Source organism: Chrysoperla carnea, chromosome 4 (assembly GCF_905475395.1).
Source record: "Chrysoperla carnea chromosome 4, inChrCarn1.1, whole genome shotgun sequence".
In the NCBI taxonomy this organism is placed as follows: domain Eukaryota; kingdom Metazoa; phylum Arthropoda; class Insecta; order Neuroptera; family Chrysopidae; genus Chrysoperla; species Chrysoperla carnea.
Genome location: NC_058340.1, coordinates 23887566 through 23909934, shown reverse-complemented (window position 1 = coordinate 23909934; position 22369 = coordinate 23887566). Strand labels below are relative to the sequence as shown.

At 30.1% G+C, this 22369-nt stretch overlaps 2 protein-coding genes across 3 annotated transcripts; both read left to right on the top strand.

Annotated features, from left to right (window-relative positions):
• The first annotated feature begins 2354 nt into the window (after positions 1–2354).
• On the top strand, positions 2355–11111 carry LOC123297613. Of its 2 annotated transcripts, none has more exons than XM_044879355.1 (11): positions 2355–2634; positions 3591–3638; positions 3695–3853; positions 4092–4527; positions 6057–6238; positions 6572–6669; positions 6752–6925; positions 7105–7248; positions 8024–8164; positions 10365–10453; positions 10743–11111. In XM_044879355.1, exons 1-11 carry the CDS (start codon positions 2425–2427, stop codon positions 10877–10879), a joined length of 1818 nt encoding a protein of 605 aa, XP_044735290.1. In that variant the 5' UTR covers positions 2355–2424; the 3' UTR covers positions 10880–11111. The 2 variants fall into 2 exon arrangements, with proteins under 2 accessions (XP_044735290.1, XP_044735291.1); XM_044879356.1 differs by having other exon boundaries at positions 2357–2634; positions 3695–3829.
• On the top strand, positions 8469–8930 carry LOC123297616 (RING-box protein 2). Its single transcript, XM_044879358.1, has one exon. The coding sequence runs from the start codon at positions 8560–8562 to the stop codon at positions 8902–8904; it is 345 nt and encodes a 114-aa protein (XP_044735293.1). The 5' UTR covers positions 8469–8559; the 3' UTR covers positions 8905–8930.
• Positions 11112–22369: the final 11258 nt, after the last annotated feature.

The following is a 22369-nucleotide window of genomic DNA, read 5'->3' as shown; positions in this document are numbered from 1 at the left end:
TATGCGAATGTTTGAAATGCAACTTCTTTAGCGTCGTATTTGTTTCAAAGTTGTTGCTGATGTTAAATGAAAAATGATTCAACAGCGGTATAAGACAAATCTTAAACGCGAGAAAAGAAAATGGCAAAATAATTTAATCATGTAAGATTTGTGTGTACTAAATGTTAAATACTATAAATATCAAAAAAGGTTCGACAAAATAATTAGTAAAGAATAGAAAAACAATGCGCAAAATTTAATAGTACCCAATCTCTTACATTTGTGACAAGTACCTTAACCACTAGACCAACTGTGCAAATGGTTGCTTAATTTAACTTTTGTACAGAGTTCATTAACAGAGAACTCTGTACAAAAATATATGTCAAACTAGGAAATTTCGAAGAACGCTTTTCTTGAATAGGCGCGATTAGTTAATGATTTTTGAAAAATGTAAAATACGGAAAATGGCAGTTTCTAACTAGCTCGATATTCCTATGTAGTGTCTTTGGAAACCGGAATTGGTTACGGTTTTGACTAGCTAGCTTCAATCATTAAAGCTAGTCGAATCGTTTTTCTGTTTTTTAAGTTTTTCTTTTGATTTTTGAAACAGCTCGTAATTATTGTATATGTCACTTTTCTATTCTTCGGTATCGACTAGCTTACTTCACTGACCTATATAATTTTATTAACTTACTTTCTAAAATTGAATTACACACATTCGTTACAGTTTCCGTTTCTCAATTGTAACTGCAACTGCATTTTAATTGCAATAAAAAATGAAATAATATAAAACAAAATATAATTTAAATCGAAAACACAAGCAACAACTAAGTTTTATCGTTTTCGTGTTAGTACAATTCTGTATTGAAGTTATATAGAATAAGAGACAGAAACACAATTAAAGATAGAGTGCCATCGGGCTTCGCATTCGTCTTCTCGTTTGACAGTTTGCTTTGATCTTAATACTCGCACACACAAAGCATATCTCACATGCTTGCGTGACGATTTCTAACCAGTACATTCACGCAAGCCGCGTTAAAAAAATTCGTTCCAAAAAATACTAAAAAAAGTTGTTAGTGTTTTTATTAGTATTTTTTACTTCAAAGTTTTTCTCTAAACCTAAAAGTATGAGCAAGAAATGGAACAAAACTTTAAACGACAAAACTGTTTCTCATAACAATGCTTACAACTTTTGTTCGAAAGGACACAGGGACATTTTAGAAAATTGTGAGGCCGACGAGCTTGCTAGAAATCGCACAATGCTGCCGGACACAAGCATCAATAGACATCCGGGAGTTCCATTTGCGAACTGAAAGTTGCTCCTGAAAGAGGATATCTTAAAAAAGACCAATCTTAGATGGAGGGAGGAACGTACTTGTGGTACTATAAGACAGATATGGTCTGAGTATAATCGCAGGGATTCCGAAGATTTTATATCACTTCCAAGGGCCTCTATTAGCAAAATTATTGCAGCTAATACAAGACAGTGGCTAGGCGGCAGGCACGCTGAACGCCAGGCCTGACATGTGTATCATGAATACTGCAGGAGCTGTCACAGTGAGGAGGAGAAAAAAACGATGCCTCATCTTCTCTGTCATTGCCCAGCTCTTGCCTGCCACGTGGAAATGGATTCACTTGAGTCAGCCTTTCTTTGACGATCTCTCCGATCTGAAGTTCGTTGACGTCAAAGCACTCCTGCTGTTCCTAAACAGCTCCAAATGGTTCATGGAGAAGTGGTCGGGGACAAAGTTTCAATTATGTATTAATCATTTAACAAAAAAAGGTGAAGGAATCGATTGCTAGCTGTGACTAATAAATAGATACTAGGAATATTAATTGGATATTAATCTGTTTTTATAAAAATTAGGAAAATATCCATGAAAAACTTTTTCACGACCTTTTACATCGTGTTAAATTTTTACACACTGACCAGTGCTAGGGTAGTTACACCAAAAGAAAGCTACAACCCAAATTTCGCTGAGTTATTGCGAAATAACTTTTATTACTTGAAAAAGTTTAAATATAAAACTTTAAAAATATAAAAAAAATTATAATATTACCAGTAAACAAAACTTCCTTTCAAATAAATTTATGAAACAGAAAAAAATTATTTAAATTTTTAATATTCAAATTAAGCCGCCCAAGATTATTGAAAACAACAAACGGTCGTTTTCAAATAATAATTGTTGATATAACAAATGAAAGTTTGTTGAAAAATGAGACAGAGATTCGGTTCTCAAAAATATTTTTGTGTTTAATATTTTCTTAAACTTCTTCTGATAACCATCTTAAGTATAATTTAAACATTTATTTTTGTACAATTTTGTATAATCAAAAAAATAAAAATAAATTAGTTAACATCTCAATTTTGTGATACAACATTTGTGTGTAATACGTTAAAGAAAGAACTTTTCATCTGGTTCTATATAAAAATTATTTAGCAAAATGCCTAATCAGTTAGAAAAGTCGACCACTGAAATGATTAAAACTGAAAAATCTGATAGGAAAAGTGATCATTTGAATACTTTTAAGCAATCTGAAGAAAATATTAAAGATGTTGATTCTGAAATACGTATGATAACGAATCTAATTAATCGTGAAAATGAATTGAATTCTATTGGGACCGAAAATCAATTTGACATCTTAAACTCATTTGTAAGTAAATTTGAAATTTTTACAATTTGTCATGTAGTCTAGTCAATCTATTTTGAGCACAATGTTAAATTTTAGTAACGACCCTTAGTGAAAAGTTAGTCCTTAATATGCCCAAGAAGAGCGTTTTTGCAAATTTGAAAAATATTGAAAAGTTTGGGCAAAAATCGCTTTTATCGACCAAAAGCCATTTTTCTTTTAATTCCAATAGCTCATATACGCGTGCTTTTTTATAAACGTTTATGTGCTTAAAATTTTCTTCAATAGTTGCCTGAATATGTGCGGATATTGCGCGCTTGATTAATTGATCGGTAACATGCAAAATATCGGTCGAAAAATCGGTTGTGAAACATTTTGAAAAACTGTATGAATTATTTTTCAATTTTTTTATGTTATATAATTGCTTCTAGTTGATATTTTATATTATTAGTGAGGTCTTAGTTATGGATGGAGGTTTTTTCTTCACAAATTTGTTTGGGCATCTCGCATCTCGGACGCCCTTAAACGTTTCCTTACAGGAAACTATTTCCTGTAGAAAAGAACGAATAAGAGGGCCCACTCTTTTCTATAAAAGTAGGCATCATGAACTGAGCCAATTAACATACACGCAAACCTTTGGACGTGGGTGGTAGTGAAGCATTTCTTTAAACGTTACCTTTTTTTACATTGCACGCTACGTTTTTCCTACAGGAAAACGTGGCATGTCGATCTGATTATAAAAATGTACACTTTTCTTACTAATTCGCACTTCACGCTCTTTCGTGTAGGAAAATGCCTGAAAATAACTAAATAAAACGCGTACGTGTTTCTGTATTTCGTCATTTGCCAACGATATTTTCTTCAAGAAAGAACTAAACTGTTTCTCTATTAGGAAGTTATTAAATGGTGCAATCCTTAGAGAATTCATAGAGCTAGGGGTATTTAAATAGGGTCATTTACAATTAGTTTTCTTTTTTCAGGATCGTCTTTCAACCGATCCTAGTAATATTCAAGGAAATGATAGAAAGGTAAAACGTCTTAATATAATTTTTCATAAAATATATTAATTGTATTATTTAAAAAGGGTAATCAAGAATGTGAAACCGAACAACTATGTCGTGATATGCAGCAAAAACTTCATTTACAAACTACTGATACTAAAGCCACTGGTGACAATAATGCACATCCAAAGAGCCCTACTTTTGGACGTCCTCGAAGTGTATTTACTTATGCTAGTGAACAGGTTAGTGGGTGGTTTATCAAGCGAAAATACTTGCATGGAAATTAACATGATTTGTAATAATTTTGATATTGCTTGATGAATTTTCATATGTTGTTGAAAGGTCGAAAATGTTTTCGTGTTTTGACTAAATTTAGACGTAATACATTTTTTTGATGGCAAAAGTTTAAATAACTTGTATAAACCTTGATAAGCCACCTTGCTATTGCAAATAAATTTAAAAGATGTTTTTTTCCGATAGGAGCAAAGCATAATTACTGCAATTCCAAATATCAATTCACTCCACCAAAAAAATACATTGCAGAATTACATTCGTGAACAAAATAATGCAAATGATTATTCATCTGTTTTAAATGAAATGAATAACTCGAATATATCCGAGTCTTCCTATTTACCAATATGTGATAAATTAACAAAAGAACATGATTTTGGTACTGCATTGCGTTCAACAAATTCGACACCAAATACAACTTCGAAAGTCAATGAGTATTTTCCGGATTATGACCCGAATAATTCTGGTACAGATTTACGTATGCTCAATCAATCGAGCAGTGATTTTGATTTTACATCAAAATATTTTTCAACACGCGCTACTGAATTTGAGCCAAGTGGATTTCAATTTGGACAAAATAATGTATTTCGTACAAAAGACTACATTAATGGGAAAACTAATAAAGGTAAATTTCGTATTGTTATGCTGCGATAAAATTGTACTTAATTACTGGATTACATTTAGTGAGAAAGTTTTCAAACATTTTTATTACAATATTCAAATATACAATTCAAATTTTGTTTTTAAACTGCCCTGGTGGGAAAAATATTTGAAGAAAGAATTAGTCTTGGAAAATTCTGAATAACTCTGAATTTTTCAACGTTTTTGGGTAGTCTAATTCAGAGTTATTCAGGCTAGTTCAAAAACGTGGAGAAATTCTGAGTTATTCAGAGCTCTTAAGACTTGTTCAGAGTTTTCCAAGACTTATTAAAATATATTTGCCACCAGGGTGGAATCTTTAGTAAAATGTCTTGGCTATATGTTGATCATAACGAGTGTAGTATTTATAAAAGTGAAATTAGAAATTTTTTATGAATATTTCCCTTAAAAAGTGTTTACGGAGTATGGTTTCCTAACACCTGGAGTTATAGCGTTGTATACTTTTCTTGTAACTAATCCGTTTACTGAAGACGAGGATAACTTCCGGTTAGAGTTAAAAGGAAATGAAGCGGTAAAATTCTATCGAAACCAGCGGCGCATTATCCAAGGGCTGAATTCTCTACCAGACTCATTCCAAGATTCCAAATACTCTGTAGACTTTTTGCAGTTATAACATAGTTGAATTAAGCATCATACTTCCATAAATGCCCCAATACTCAATAGTAATACAAATATATTCATACTATAAAGACGGAGACCCCTAAATTGAGGAAATGTTATTTTAGTTGTTAGTGTCTAATCGTTTTTACTAGCCTTAACAAGTGCATCTTGAATTTTTGTTAAGTGGCCCTGAAGTTAGTGGTTCAATGAAATTTCAATGACTAAGACGTGCTGGTAGCTTCTGCCATGGAAGAGGCGAGCTTAATGCAAGGCAGTTCCTTGCTGCTTTATTAAATAATCCTCATTCTTGAAGCTTCAATGGTTTGAAGTATCATATCATTACCAATAAATACTCTGTCTCACATGGTATCTTTTTATGTCAAAAATTTGAGTACATTTAACGAGTTTTCAGTTTCAGAAAGTCGCACTGTCGCATTGTGCATAGCAATATTCTTTGAACAACTAGCCCAAATACTATTCAATTTGATCATAGTTATTAACACTGATAAAGTACTTGGTTCCATCAATTCTGGAATAGATCCGGAAGGAAAAACTGTGGGCTTTCTGTGTGACGTCTGGCCTCGACAGAATCCTATAGTTCATCCGATTTTAATTTGTGCGTCTTATCAGAAGACGTTTCGTCTACGTCGTTCTCAAGGAGCGCACAGAGGAAGCTGTTAGTCTAGGTGCTAGGGACCCACTTGCGGTACCCCTCTTTTGTTTTATTATTATTATTACACTTTTACATGATCAAATAAACCGTTCTGCACCTGACCACCTGCGTGATACATGGTATAAAAACTGCCTTAGTTAGAAATAATAGTCCTTGAAAAATGAGATATTTGTATTGAATATATTATAAATGCAGAAAACTCAATAGAAATTTATTTACAGAAACACAAATTAATCAAAACACAAACAATTTACCCTCATGGCGAATAAATAGTCGGTTAAATACCCCTTCAAAAGTACCATTACAACTAACCACATCTAATACATTAATTCCAACAATTCCGCCACCATTGTCAGCAGTTAATTTTTATAATACAGATGAAATGCAACATTACACTGCGATTGTAAGTATTTTTACTTTTTAACAATGGATTTTCACCAATCAATTAGTAATAAAAATTGGAAATAATTTCCAGAAAGCTGAAAATTTTGTTGAATGCATTATTTTTAAATGTTAAACGTAAAATATTTTGAATTTTGTATTGCTTTGAGCGATACATGTCGTAAAATCGTTCTTCAATCATCATGGCTTGGTATGCGACCTTAATTATATCCAGACTTAGCCAAATGAAGTCAATGTCTTTGTTTAAAATTTTCAACTTCAGGAAATTCATGAATTTAGGCCTAGTTTTAACCTGACGTTTGGTTTATTCGTAAAAATAAAATTTTGTGTTTAGGACAATTGGCGAGATCATGAATTACTTGAACCAAGTACTGGAGGCGCCATGGCAACTCCACATGGAACAATAACTTTACGTCTTCATGATCGTGTTCGGTAAAATTTCATTTTATTTACATTATTATATTGACATTATTTGAAAGAAATTAAAAAAACTAAATAACAACAAAATTTTTAGTGTTGATATGACTTTGGATCGGGCTGTTCGTGTGGTGAATTTCAAAAACAATATTGTCGTGAGTGTATCTGCAACTGGAGCTGCTAGTGGACTTTTACATCCAAATGGTCGCGTTTATCAATATGGGAGTAGAGTTGAAATTATGGCTCATGATCAACATTCACATAACAATAAGTATGTTTGAATTTGACTAATTATAATAAATTCGACTATAATCTAAATATTAAATAATAAAATATTAATTGCAATTGCCGTTAATAAAATTTATCGCTGATCGTTAATTTGATGAAACTGATTAAATCAATTTTCAATAAGAAAAAATTAATGAAAAGTCGATATGTTATAATTTTTAGATACGCAAAAATGTGGTATAAAGGTGTTTCATTTACTTCAGATCAATGTGCTCTGGTTTACCTTGTTGATAGTGCTGGGACAAGGACAACTACGGATACTTTTTCGGATTTGAGCCAAGATTTTAGCCTTTCAATTTTTTACAAGTACGTGTTTATTTGATTTTAAGATATAAATGTATGTAAAGATATATAAGACCCCCTAAACGGGGTGTTTTTTTTTTAACATATACTTGAAAATCCAAAATAATTCATTGAAAAAATGCTTCACACAAAAAATTGAGTTCATGAACGAACATTTTACGCAGACATTAAATTCGACTTCGACTTTTCAGGTTCAATGAAAAGCTATAGTTCACTCTGCCTCTTAACTGATAAGAGATAGAAGAATAATACTTTAAATTAGAAAGTTGTGCTTTAATAAAAGGCCAAAATTTTTTTTTTTTTAAAGATGCACTTTTCGGAAAAATGATTCGAAAAAAAAAATTACCTTTAAAAAAGCAATGACTTGTTTTCTTCTATCTCTATCAGTTATGAAGAAGAATGAGCTTTTCAATTGAATCTGAAAATCGAAGTCGGATATTATGATAGCGTGAAATGATCGTCACATTATTTGCTTGAAGAATTTTTCTCGATAAAACTTATTTTTAGAGTTTCAAGCACAAGTCTAGTAAAAAAAAAACACCCCTTATACTGAATATGGTTGCAACCCTATTAAGACTACCCTTGAAGTGAGAGACAAAAAATTTATTAAATTCAAAATTTTGCATCAGAAATCGTCTCTTGTGAAGCTTTTAGGTTCGCAGTTCACAAACTCAAGGACAAAATGTAACTTGAATGATTGCAACCCCATTAAAACTACCCCTAGAAGTGTCAATGGGGTAGATGAACTGAACTAAAACAAAAATTAATGTTTATTTAGTGAGTCAAGACATGGACCACAGTTTGTACAAGAAGCTATGAGCGTTTTACAATCATCACAATATTGGATTACAGAAGATGGAACAGAAAATTGGATTATAAATAATGTTCGAATTTCTCAAACTTCGGATGGTTTAGTTCGGTGAGTAATTTTTATTCAATTAAGGGATGGTTTTAAAATAATTATTAATATCTCATATTATCCCTCATGGAAAAAGATAAGTATGATTATCCGAACGATATGAATTTAGTATTCAAGGCTGAACGTACCCTTTGATATCTATCGTTATTAAACATTATTCAAGTGTAAATAAAATTAAGTAAATACAACGATTAAGTTGCAAAAATTACGAAAACATAAATTTTAAAACTTCAAATAAAATATATTATAGACATTTAAATTTTTCGCAAAGTCATTCATAGGAAACCTTGATTACACTTTAACAATTTTGAACGTACTCTAAATTTGACATAATACTGTTTTGGAACATAGTGAAAAATAACAAAGAGCAAATAAAATTAAAACATCAGTTAAAAATGAATTCTAAAACATTCGAAGATAATGATATATCAGATAAAAATGATATGGATGTACAAAAAGCTGATAAAATGTTCACATTAAAAAAATGGAACGCTGTAGCAATGTGGTCATGGGATGTTGAATGCGATACTTGTGCAATTTGTCGTGTGCAAGTGATGGATGCTTGTTTACGATGTCAGGCTGAAAGTAAAAAGGATTCATACGGAAAGCAGGATTGTGTTGTTGTATGGGGTGAATGTAATCATAGTTTTCATTATTGTTGTATGTCATTATGGGTACAACAAAATAATCGTTGTCCATTGTGTCAACAAGAATGGTCTATTCAACGAATGGGAAAATAATTTATTGTATTTTAATTATATACATGTTAGGTTTTTAATAAACAAAATTTTTCTTAAGAAAATGTGATTGGTTTTCTTTTGTAATTATTATTATCCATTCTCATTTCTACTTTTCAACCTGATTTTTTGTATTCAGTTACAAGTAAATTTTGACTTGAATTATAATTTCATGAATTTCTAGCGTATTATAATTTCTGTGTGTCTAGGAGTTTGAAAATTTGAGTCTCATTTTTTAAAATAGCCTATTTATTGTCACATATGTTGCCTTTGGGACGATATGGCGTCTTATTGGAAATGGCATTATGCTTTTCGTCTATTATGACAGAAGAAAGATGATTGGTTAAAATAAAAAATTTTCCTGTAGCACATTTCTTTAACCCTTCTGCGATAACGCCCCGACGTCCAGTACTGTGAACATATTTTTTTTCAATGATTACGTAAATCTATCTAATAACAAGTCGCCGTACTATAAGAAATGGGCCCGGAAATTTTGTGTTTTCAAGTCAGACTCATGATTTTTGAAATTGCATGAAAATTTCATAAATAGAAAAAAACTCCTCATTAAAATTCGTGGTTTTGAGTTTGAAAGAACGTAGAATATCAAAAACGAAAAATTTTCTGTTCGTCGTTCGCAATTTCTATTTTAGAAATACCGCAAGTTGCAAATTTGTAGACAACATTGAATAGTAGTTCTATTGATTCTAATTTCATAACAAACCTATTCGATAATTAGGGTGATCAAAGGAGATTTTCAATTCATTTTTATTACGTGGATTAAATTACATGAACTTAACAAAATTAAAAATAATTGAAGGTGAAGTGGTATGTGAACTTTAGTAACGTTTTTGAGAGTTATGGTTGGATATTTCTTTTCTTATTGATATTATACAGGTATGAAGTACGTCTTGCATCTGAGAGCGGTTGCGTTAATTAACGATGGATTCTGGCAAATTAAAATTACATTTGTTAACTATAAAACTAAATCATATTAAAAAACTACAGCCATACTAAAATGATTAAAATACGATTTTTTTATATTATTAGATTAATATCTGGGGCTTGGTAAAACTGTCTGGCAATACAATTTATATTGCTAAAAGGGTAAGAAAAATAATTTGATAAAAGTGATTTTAAATATTCGCAAATTTTTTTCGGTATTGCATACTAGTAAACGAAACCGCTCTCAGATCCCAGGCAAACTTCATTCCTATCTAATTTAAAACCAAAAATTAATTTCCAAATTCCAGCCAACTTTTCCGTGACGTTGCTCTTATAATAAAAGAGGGAGTTATAATCATAAATTACAGTGCGCTCAAAGCATATGTTTATGTTTAGAGTCCCAAAATGAACACACAAATAGTAAACTTTTATGATCATTGGTAGGGATTTTTTTTTTAAATCAGTAGCCGCCCAAAGGTATTAAATGAAGCAGTTTTAATTAAGTTTTTTTTTTTTTATAGAATTGGACGTAATTCTAACAAATTTTCTCTACGTACATCTCCTGCTAATGGTTCGGCTAGTGTTAGTTCACCATATGTTCATTGTACAGGTAAGGAAAGATTAGATTGATCCTCTTGCGTTATCTTATTTCAATATCTTTTTTCTTTTATATACATGGAGCATTATTTTAATCGATACATCCAAAATTCTCTTAAAATTCACCAGCTATAAAAATTTGAGTTAGAAAAAGTTAATGATCTTTTCTGGCATTTAATTTAGTCTAAAATCTTCGGAGTATCATTAAGTAGAGTCCATTTTCTTCTATATTCCATTTTCGATAATAAAGTATTTCATTTTCGAAAAAATGTTTCAATGTTTCAATCATGTTTCTTTTGTAGGCAGCTTAGGACAAACCAGTCATTTGTTTGTGAGACGAGGTGAACGTCGAATGCATTATGATGGTGCCTCATTTATTGTACGGAATGCTGGACACAGTGCCGGTTTTGATGATAAACACCAATTAAAAGTTTATTAATGATTCATTTTTGTTTAGAACATTAGCTTTTGAAGTATATCTATCTTTATTTTTCTATTAAAAACAAACCTCAATAATTGAGAATAAAATACTATTAGGATTAGTTTAACTTTCTTTTTATATTAACAATTGTATTTCTCTTAATTTATTTATACAAAAAGTGTTATCAATCAAATTTAGGCTGTAAACTTTACACAGCGTTATGAGTTATTTTTAAATAATTTTTTTTTCTAGAAGGTATGTTAATGACAAAATTTATAAATATGTGTAATATTATAATTTTGTTTCATTTTCTTTATTTTTGTAATTTTTTCATGTTAAAATAAATATGATAGTTAAGTAATAAGCGTGTCTCATTGAAATCCTTTTTAGTGTCCGTAGCGTCTAAACAAAAACCAGTAAACATTTTGAAGGTAGATAGGTACGAGTATGTGTTTCGGGAATAGTGATGGTAGTTAGTAATGGAGGGCTGAAAAGTAGGCCTTTTTTCCTCTAGTTTTTTGTCATCGTCGAACAAACCTATCTTTTTTATGAAGGAATCGATGAAGGATAAGTTCTCTTTAAGTCTGCAGTGATAGGTAAGCAACCCAACTAGTAGGTTTATATATATTCCGTTCTTGTCAGCAAGCTAAATTAAACTTTCAGCACTGTACTCAGCTTCCATTTAATTAGCTTGTCTACAGTCTGATCCATTTCCTGTTTATTGTCTCTTCCACTAAAGCATTAAGGGCAATATAGTGGTCTGTTTTCTTGTAATTCTGTGATTTCCATATATGGTTCTGGTTCCTGACATTGGAGTGATACTTTAAAGTATAATCAAATTAAATTTTTGAATTCTGAGTTCGGAGAAAAAAATTGCCTTAAGCAGATAATTACTATACAAACTGAAGAAACTAAAATCGAACATTTTTTGATGGTTGGAAATGGTCCAAAAAAAATGGTAAAGTGGCCTAAGCCGGTCTTTCGCGTCGGATTGAGTTAAAAATAAAAAAGCTTTTAATAAGCTTAGGCGCCGTAAAAAGGCGAAAAAAATGAGCTGCGATTGAACCCGTTTGGTCCATCCGGTGTCCCCGCAAATTGTAAAAAACCAGCGATTTTGCTCGAAATTTCAAAAATTCACAACTTGTTGTTTTAAGATTAAAAGATGAGATAATTAAATAAATATTTCCCCTGTGTCCTTTTCATTATCATATGTACATCAAAGAGCATAGGGTAGAGGAGAAGCAGCCCATATGAGCTAATGTAAAATCGTAGTATACGAGTTTCAGCGCCTCTACCGAGTAAGGCTTTTAAACTTAATAGATAATAGTCGCCCCCGCAAAGTAGTTAAACTTAATAGTCATACCCGCAAAGGCCTACAAACTTAATAGTTGATCGCCACAGACTCCAGATGTCACTTAAAATTATATTCCTGCTTCTTCTCTACCCTATACTCTTTGATGTACATATAATATTAGTAAGTATAAGTATATGTATTAGGCAAATTAGACAAGGACACAGGGGAACTTACTGGCAGTCTTATCTATCGCATTCACTTATAGGCTAGCGTTCGCTATCTTCATATCTCTATGGTTTAGTTAATAATATTTTTAAGAAAGTATATATTGTGTTTTATAAACAAGGGGACACCCTTTATTATTATTATATAAAAGTGATCGAATTTTACTTATTTTGTATAAAAACTTTAATAAGAAAAGAAGAATCTCTGTTAATTTTGTTTTATGAAAATATACAATATGATTTTTCATGAAAATTTAGAACATTTTTGTTTGTTTGTTATAAATAAATAAAAATCGTTATATTAAATTTTGTTTTTTTTAATTTTCTATCCTATTTTTCTTTTAGAACAAAATTATCAATTAATTAATTATTTAGTAAAGCTAAGTATTAAGTTAATTATATATTGTTATACATAAGTCGGGTGGCAGGGTGGATATAGCACTTGCCTATGAAATCAAGGTATGCTGGTTCGTATCCTGGCGTGGATAATATTTTTACTTTTAAAATAAATGAATTTTTCCTGTTGTTTACATTAACTACTCTTTTTATAGTTAAAATTATCTATATAACCCGCCCTCTTGCCATAAATATGTCATAAAATATACATATGTCATAAATCACTATTCTGTCAGGGGGTGGGTATTTAAATAATCATAAATATATCTCACTCTTTAAAATCATGTTCTCCTGTTACAAAATATTAAAAAAATTTACAAAAATGGCTTAGCTCCGCGATCTTAGCACCTCATGTGCGGAATTTCGATTGACCAATTCTGATAAAACCATCCGGCTCAAAGCATGCGCGTTACGACAGAGACAACTTTTTAAATTTTTTTTAATATTAAATTAAACTGACCAATTATTTATATTAGCTGACCAATTATCAGCGAATGCTTCCCGATCGCGCATAGGTGGAGTTTTTTATTTTTTCTGCGAATGAGGTGCTAAACTTATTAATTGACCTTGAAAAACTTGAATCTTTAATAAAAAATTTTCTGATGCTGATCAATTAATGAGACCAACTGACCTTTTATGACCAATTTCTGACCTTTCAGATGGTATAATTGGTCAATCGAAATTCCTTCCGCACATGAGGTGCTAAGATCGCGGAGCTACGAAAAAATCTTCAATTTTTTCAACATTTGTACTAGGAGAACATAAGTACGAATTAGTAGTTCCTGATAGGGAGAAAAAGCAAGTAAGTGTTTTCACCCCGAAAGTCTAAAATTTTATTTTGGCAGAAAGTTATTGGTCTGCCTAGAAGTCATACTCACCAAACACGGGTGTGCAGACCACTAACTTTCTGACTTACGAGGGGACAACAATTACCTTGCTATCAGGTACTACTAATTCCGCCCGTCCATGATGTTCTCCTAGTAGAAATGTAAAAAAAATTGAAGTTTTTGAACGAAAAAAAACTAAAATTTTTCATCATTTGTACTAGGCAAACATGTTGTGGTGGAAATTTAAAAAAAATGAAAATAAAAATCAGAATTTGCTTAAAACAAAGAAGAAGAATTTTTTTAATACAGTCCTACCCTAGTTTCGAACCAGGCGACTATCTATTCGTAGTCAGATACGCTAACCACTATACCATAAGGGCTCTGTTATTTATATTAATAAATAATTATATTAATATTTTCGACATTCACTCAATATTCCCTAATAAAAATTATAACAAAAAGTAAAACTCATTTTCGGAAAATTTTGTGATGTTTTATTAGAAAAAGAAATGGCAAACGAAGTTTGAAATACTTACCTATCGCAAAGTTCGAAATACTTACCTATTTTTAACTGAAATAATAATGTATAGCTACAGAGAGATGGGGAAAAATAAAAGAAAAACAGGTTTTGAGTTTTCAACTTTATTTAAATAAAATCAAAATACATAAAAACTATTTACGAATTACTTCCACATAATTCCATATAACTAATTTCATCTTAAAAAAATTTTTTTGCATCAACTTTTTTTTTACAAACCAAATACCACAAAAAAATATAATGAAAATCCAAAAAAAATTTGTTGATTACGTATCGAAAATGAAAAATGATTGGTAAGGCCACAATTTATTTAATCCTTATCAGTATCAGACGACAATAAAAAAAAAATAAAAATTTACAATCAATAATATAAAAAATCTTTTAAAAACATTCCCCCTCAACTTTTTTTTTACAAAATTTGTCACATGATTGGTGCAAAAGATAATAAAAAGTGAATTGACAGGTCTGGAGTCAAGCTATTATTATTCTTGGATATGGCACGTGGTTTTTCTGCCCCGTGGTAAATAAGCTGCCGAGTCGATGTGGAACATTTTCTCTCATAGAACATACAAATGGCAGAGCAGCCATTTTCGAAATAGACGGATGGGGAAAATAAAAAGAGTAAAAAACTTGATTTCCCACTTCCTCTGTATCTCGAAAATAACCGCTTTGCCATATATATGTTCCTATGCAAGAAAATGTTTCACATCGATTCGAGAACTTATTTACCAAGCGGCAGAAAGTTAGGGTTTAATGGATTTTTTTACGTGTCATATCCTATAATATATCCAGGATGTACCTAAAAATTTTTGGTATATCTACGAAAACTTCCATAGAAAGAGATTCTTCTTCAGAGGATTGTAATTTAAGATTAAAATTGATGAATATTGAGATCGATATTCAAATAAGAATATTCATCAATTTCAAACTTGACACTGAAATACATTTTTCAAGACCCTCTGAGAAATAAATCACGGCTTTGAAAATTTTTGTAGAGGAAAAACTTGTTCAAATACTACGCCTGTCTCTAGACCTATTATTTAAAAAAAAATTCAAATAAAATATTTTAAAAAAAACTTTGAGATCTAATTTTTATGGCGAACAATTTTTTTAACAGTCAAATATTTCTTTTTTTTAAAATATCATAAGATCACAGTTTTCCTAATGTGTGCTAAATCTGGTATGTATCTGAAAAAATTATTTTCAAATTAATGGATATTTTCTTTTTTGGCAAGATTTTCTTTTAAAGAGAGCGTAAATTTTGAAAATTGTTCTCCACAAAAAATTATTTAAAATTAAAAATACAGTCATTTTTTGGCAAACTTAAATAAAACCTTTCAAATTACTATATTCGGTAGCGAAATTACGAAAAATCTGTACTTAGAGGACTAATATTTGAGCCAAGAGGGTTAAAGAATCGGATTATTTGGAAGAATCACGTGAAATTTACAAAATTTAAAAATCGAAAACGAAATCCCCGATTAAATTTTCCTTTGAAATATATCTAAGACTAAGAGAGACGTGAAAAATCTTTAATTTTCTTCCTGAAAATTTTTATTCTACAGGTAAAAATCTAAAACTTAGGCATTGCTGCTTTTCAGATTTCTTTCGAGTTTCACAATCTTATTCGTAAATTCAGCTACCGAATAAAATTCGACAATTCCAATTTCTTTAAATGATAAACTGGTTGATATTTAAACAAAACTACCTCCCATAATTAGGGTAAGTTTGTAAAATAAAATTTTTCTGAGAATAATATTTTCCTAAAAAAAGAAATACATAATTTTTTACAAATGGGATCTTTTTAAAATTTTTTAAAAACTCAAAAATGCATGCAAAAATTTCTATAAAAAAAAGATAATTATTTTCGGTTTTCATTTAATATGAAAAATTAAAACAGTCTTGGGAAAATTTTGAAAGTTAAAGAGAGCACTTGCATATGAAATCAAGGTAAGCTGGTTCGTATCTTGGTGGGGCTAATATTTTTACTTTTAGATTAAATGAATTTTTCCTGATGTTAAAAATTTTCCACTTTTTAAAAAAATATCCTATCTCTTTCTCCACTATTAAAATAAATAGTGGAGAAATATCCCTGATAAAACCATCCGACTCAAAGCATGCGCGTTACGACAGAGACAACTTTTTTAATTTTTTTTAATATTAAATTAAACTGACCAATTATTTATATTAGCTGACCAATTATCAGCGAATGCTTCCCGATCGCGCATAGGTGGAGTTTTTTATTTTTTCTGCGAATGAGGTGCTAAACTTATTAATTGACCTTGAAAAACTTTAATCTTTAATAAAAAATTTTCTGATGCTGACCAATTAATGAGACCAACTGACCTTTTATGACCAATTTCTGACCTTTCAGATGGTATAATTGGTCAATCGAAATTCCGCACATGAGGTGCTAAGATCGCGGAGCTTCCAACAATTGCTTATAATAAACGAATAGTCAATAATTACTTAAAATACATTGATTAAGGAAGTAAAAAGTGGAAACCAATCGTATGGGGGGCTAACTTAATGACAAATAATTGTTTAATAAATACTAAATAAACAACGATCGTACAAATAATTTTAATGGCTTAATTAACTCGAAAAAATTTTGTCGGGGGCCAAATTACGTTAGCTTAACGGCAAATGCAACAACTAAATTCACATGCAAAGAATTGGGTATTAAATACAGCCACAATAAGGTATTTACACGATAAATTTTTACTCTTGCCTTACGAAAGAGCAAAACACACTCCACCAAAGCAGCTAAATAGCAGCAAAAGTTCAATATAATAAGTGCATCATAATATTAAATGCATCATTGCATGTAACATCACTTCTGTCTCTTGATAATTACTCCCAGCCCTTTACGGACAATTTCATTGATGTTTTTCGTTGTTTTTGACTCCGCAGTTCCCGATAGCCACATAATGGTTATCTCTTTTGTCCTTTTGTCCTAATGAAAATATAGTATAATTCGCTGTTAAGACAGTAGCGTATCTAATCAGTGCAGAGCTGACTATTACGCCCCCTTTATCCACTTTGTTCATATTTGTTTGTTGAGGAGATCGAAATTTTATTAACTCCATCCAGACATGAATGTAAAAAGTTTCAATGAATTGTTGGTTTATTGACGATAATTTAACAGCAATCCCATCCAATAATATTCAGAGGGTCGAATCGGGAGACAAAAACACTTCTCCGGAAATGGTTATTCTAAAACGAGGGAAGATTGTACTGAAGTACAATCGAAGTTCAAAGGTCGATAGTGAGTGAATTCCCAAAGGACTGTCTGTCAATTGAACACTCCACATGGCTCAAATGTATTGCACTTCGTTTTAGCACCCTCTAGAAGAAAAGGAAATTTAAAAATTCGAAGATGAAGGTAGGTCCATGAAATTGTTAAAGTATACTCATATATCAATCCAATCAATTTTTATTTGATCACATAAAATATACATGAAATACAAATGTTATTGCTCTATAACAGAAATGAATAGGTATTTATGAATTGAAAAATATTCATGTTTTTATTGCACAAACTAATACAAACACTTTTCTAAATAGATTTGATTGATTGGCATATATATATATATATATATATATATATATATATATATATATATATATATATATATATATATATCGATCTCTTAATAAAATTCAGCAAACAATATTACTTATCAATAATTAATGTATTATTATTTTAATAAATGAACAAGAAATTAAAAATATAATTTATAAACAAAAATAATAATAATAATGTATGTAATTATAATAAGCTAAATAAAGTTGCTAAAAAACAAACTAACTCTATATTACTATATATTTGATTGTTGTGTAAATATAAATGAGTTCGTAAAACAGAAAAATATTTAAAAATAAAATTTAAATTCGAACAAACATTAAAAAGACACACTCAAAAATTATCATTAAAATTCTCATCACATACAAAATTTGTTTTTTTATTCTAGTTTTTTTTTCTTATTTCCCTTTTCATAAATATTGTGTTTACAACTTAGCGGTTGGAAGCTAGTGTGTATTGAATTCAGAATTCAAAGCTAGAGACTGGTTGTCGTTTTTTGTTAAAATCTGAAAGAGATATTTAAAATTTTTCAACTAGTGTTAGATGAACTGTATTAGAAAACAAGTAAAAACAGACTTGTCTCTCGACATCGTGGCTCCCAAATGGTTTTACCTATTTTTTATGACCTTCAACCGTTTAAAGATTATCTGTATTTGCTTGATTTCGAGAAGGGGTGGGGGGTTAATGAATTTTATAAAGGTAGCATTAAAAATTTGTTCAGGCATATGCTTAAATATAACCTCGCAGGAGCTATAATAATACTTGTGGCTAAGTTGGCAATCTAAAATTCGTGGGTTCAATTAACACTCGACTGGAATTTTCAGATTATATAGAATCGATGTCAAAATCCTGCGTTATTATTTCATAGAGTACTGAGCCCAAAAAATGGGTTGGAACTCAGATCTAGAGTCCAGTCAATTGTTAGAATTCCTTCAAAAACATTTATAACCTACTCCGATAATTCTCATTAACGATTACTTCGAACAGTACCAGTTTTACTATTGTTTTTTCATTACGCAAATTGAATCTTGATCCTGTTTATACTCACGATAAACAATGCTAAATTATTTTTTATAATCTTTTTTCGTTTTTCGAAAATCTTTCACTAAAAGAAGCTACCTGCAAATTGTAGAGATTTAAAAAAAATGTTTCAAACAAAAGTTAATTTTTTTTATAAGAATTCGAACTCACTTTTTTACGCCTTGAGCACGCCGTAAAAATTCCAGCTTGATATCTCTTTCTTTTTGAGTTATAGTGTTGCATATAGACAACCGGAAATGGACTGTTTAGGTGATTTGACACCTATACCAAATTTGTTTGTAACATCAATATTTTTAAACGTTACAAACTTGGAACTTAACTTAGTATACTTTGATATATATTTCGTATATAAAGGATATAACGACCCCATTTAGTAAGCACTTTTAGTTTTGCATTGCTATAGATTTTGAATAGATTTTAGAGAAATTTTTTAAATCGTTATATTTCGAAGTAAACATGAATGAAAATTATTGAAGTAGGCTAGAATATTTCTTTTTTTATGGAGGGATTTTAACAATTGATAGGAATGACGTCAAGATCAATGTTGCGCTCATTTTTCAGCATCCATCAATTAAAAAATTGTATGTATAGTAGCGAAACTTTGGGAACTACGGTATTAATATTTATAGCTTTCATCTAATTAATTCAAAATTCGCTTCCCAACCTCTAAGTTATTAGGAATGTTTAAAGCATTATTTCATTCAACTTTTAACTAAACAAACATAAAATCGTTTAGTCGACTAATGGAACGATTTCGTGCGTTATTAATCTCTCGTATCTATCTTCCTTATACATATTCACCAACCATTTAAAAATTACTTGTATCGAATATTAAAATATCATCATATCAAATAAAGCATGTTAATTCAATTTTTGTAATTCAGGTAATTAAAAAAAAATATTAAAAAATTTGAAGATTTAACAGACGTACATAGAAAACATTTAAGAATAGATATCATCGCAACCGAAATATCAACGAGGGTATTCATTCCATGCAAGTTGATCTTGACATTTTGTATATGGTAAGAGTGAATTAACGAAGTAATGGCAGAAAATATCAATTTTAAATTTAAAGGTTAATGAATAAAAGTTTTAGGAATTTCGATTTCGATTTTGAACAAAATAATTTGTATAAGTCGTTCTACTTCGAAAATATAGGGTATAAAACATTTTAGGTTTTCCTTCAATTATTTTAGCTAAATTTGCATATTTTTCAGTCTCATTTACCTACTGAAATAAATCAATTAATTTTAATAAATTGATATAAAATATGTACATATATAAAATTCCATAATTCATACAATAAAATTTCTTTTGAAACTTGGTAATCAAAACCATTAAAATTTTGCAATTAAAATTGTTTCAAGTTTGTTTGTTCATAGCATGATGCTACAGCTATTTTTTTACGTGGTGTATGTAATTTTAAACGAACACTCAAGAGGTTATATCCAGTTAGAATTTTCAAATAATCGATTTTTTTTGTTGCATTTCCGGAATGAACATATATTTAAGTATATTCTTTGAAGATTTCATTTTGATACGAGAAATATTCAAAAGAAAACGCATCATAAAAAATAAAATTGAATTGCAAACGTCTTTTTAAACTTTACGTTTTCAAAGGCACGATTTCTTCGGCACGATATTTACCCCAGGTATTAATCGAACGAATAAGATTTTTGAAAATTATAAACCACTTTGATGTTGGAAATTTTTTGAAGAATTTTATTATTATTATTTTTTTTTTTTTTGAAGCCGGCCGGCATTTTATCAAAAATACAAATTTTGACTATTCCTTCGTATAATACCTGTATTCACCTATCGGCTAAATAAATTTTCTGAATTTTTTCATTTTAGATAATCCAAACCAGAGATGTGGTGCTCACCGCCGGACTCCTTTTTTTTTTGGAGAGTCGGACAATGGGATCTGAAAATTAATGTTCTATATGTATACATTTTTTATATTTATGTAGAATAAATTATCTTCCCAAAAAAAACTGTAAATAACTACTCAAAAAACGTTTTTTTTGCGCTCACAACTGGATATAACCCATTAAATTAACTTCGAAAATACGTGTGCTATCTCTGTTGTAAATCGAAACGATCAAACTGTGCTATAAACACATATATTATCACTAAGTATTTATAACTCTGTTTAGTTGTTGACTTTATTTTGTGAATAATAAATAACATTTAAAAAAAACTAAAAAGCACGCTTTTGTAACTAGCTGAACTAAAAAGTAGAAAATAATTTCTATAAGTTAAAAAAAATCATTTTATCGTAAAAAAGCGTGGGATGTTAGATTTCAATTATTTTAAATAATTATATTGACAGATATTAGTAAAAGTAAAGTCATTATAAAATATCTTTTTAGTTCAGCTAGTTACAAAAGCGTGTTTTTTAAACCTATTATTTATTTTTAGTTTTTTAGATACATCAATAATTAAAGTGTGAATTTTTCAAAATATATTTTTTTTGGTGCGAAATCTACAAACTCCCTAGTTGATTCTACCAGTAGTCATATGCTTCAATGCTTGTCTCAAGAAATAAGTCACATTTGCTTCAGTACACGCCTTAGTACGTGGCACAAATATGGAAAAAATCGTTAATCCTGAAGATCCTGTTCAGGAAAATCAGACTTATTTAATTATTGTATTGTCATCGGTCCTTGATAAATGTGCGAAGTTTCAATTCAATCTGACGTTTTAAGTGGGTGAAAATCACGTTCAAAGATTCCGTTATATTTGAAGTTAAAAAAAAAAAGGATGCGTAAAACAATTTCTATTTTATGGCTGATTTCTTAGTAAAATACTTAGAGGACCATTAGAAGAAGAATGGTAATGCAAATTGTAACGACGTTGTTTTGACGCTTTTTAACTGCCGTCGATTTTTACACTTTCAATGTATTTTACATTTATCGTACGTTTGTATCAGTGATTTAATTTCACAAACTCGATAAGTATCGATGATGATCGATAACTGAGCCCGTGTCAGATGTAAATGAATAAACATAAATGAGCATAAATCTTAGACCATTAAGTACATAGACTGAGTGTAAAACGATTAAAGTGTGCCAACATCTAAGAAGGTAATTACTTGGGTCAAATCCATCTTGGCGGCGGTGTGGAAATGTCAAAACAAAGTGTTGTTGTCATACTTGTCATTGTAGATTCATAAGAAAAAATGTAAAGTGATAAGTATTTTTTTAAGTCAAAAAGTTCAGTGAAATCACGATGTTTAATGTAAAACATTTTATGATATGAAAATTTGACATTCATATTTGTTTTAATAAATGTTTTTTTTATAAATGTCCCTAACCGACCCAAGCAATTACCTCAGATGTTGGCACACCTCTCACTGTACGGAAAAATAGGCGAGACTATGTACTTAGTGGCCTAAGTCTAACCATAGATATATAACGTATAGATAGAGGATCTATATGGTGTAAAATAAAATTTATGGCGTAAAGCAGCGCCTCAGAGTAAGTTCCTGGGAACTAAATAATACAATTCAACGCATGCTATATGTTCACTAGCAGGTATTTGGTGGCGCTAGTATATATCTCATATTCCATTCAAATTTCAGACCAATTTTAATACATAGG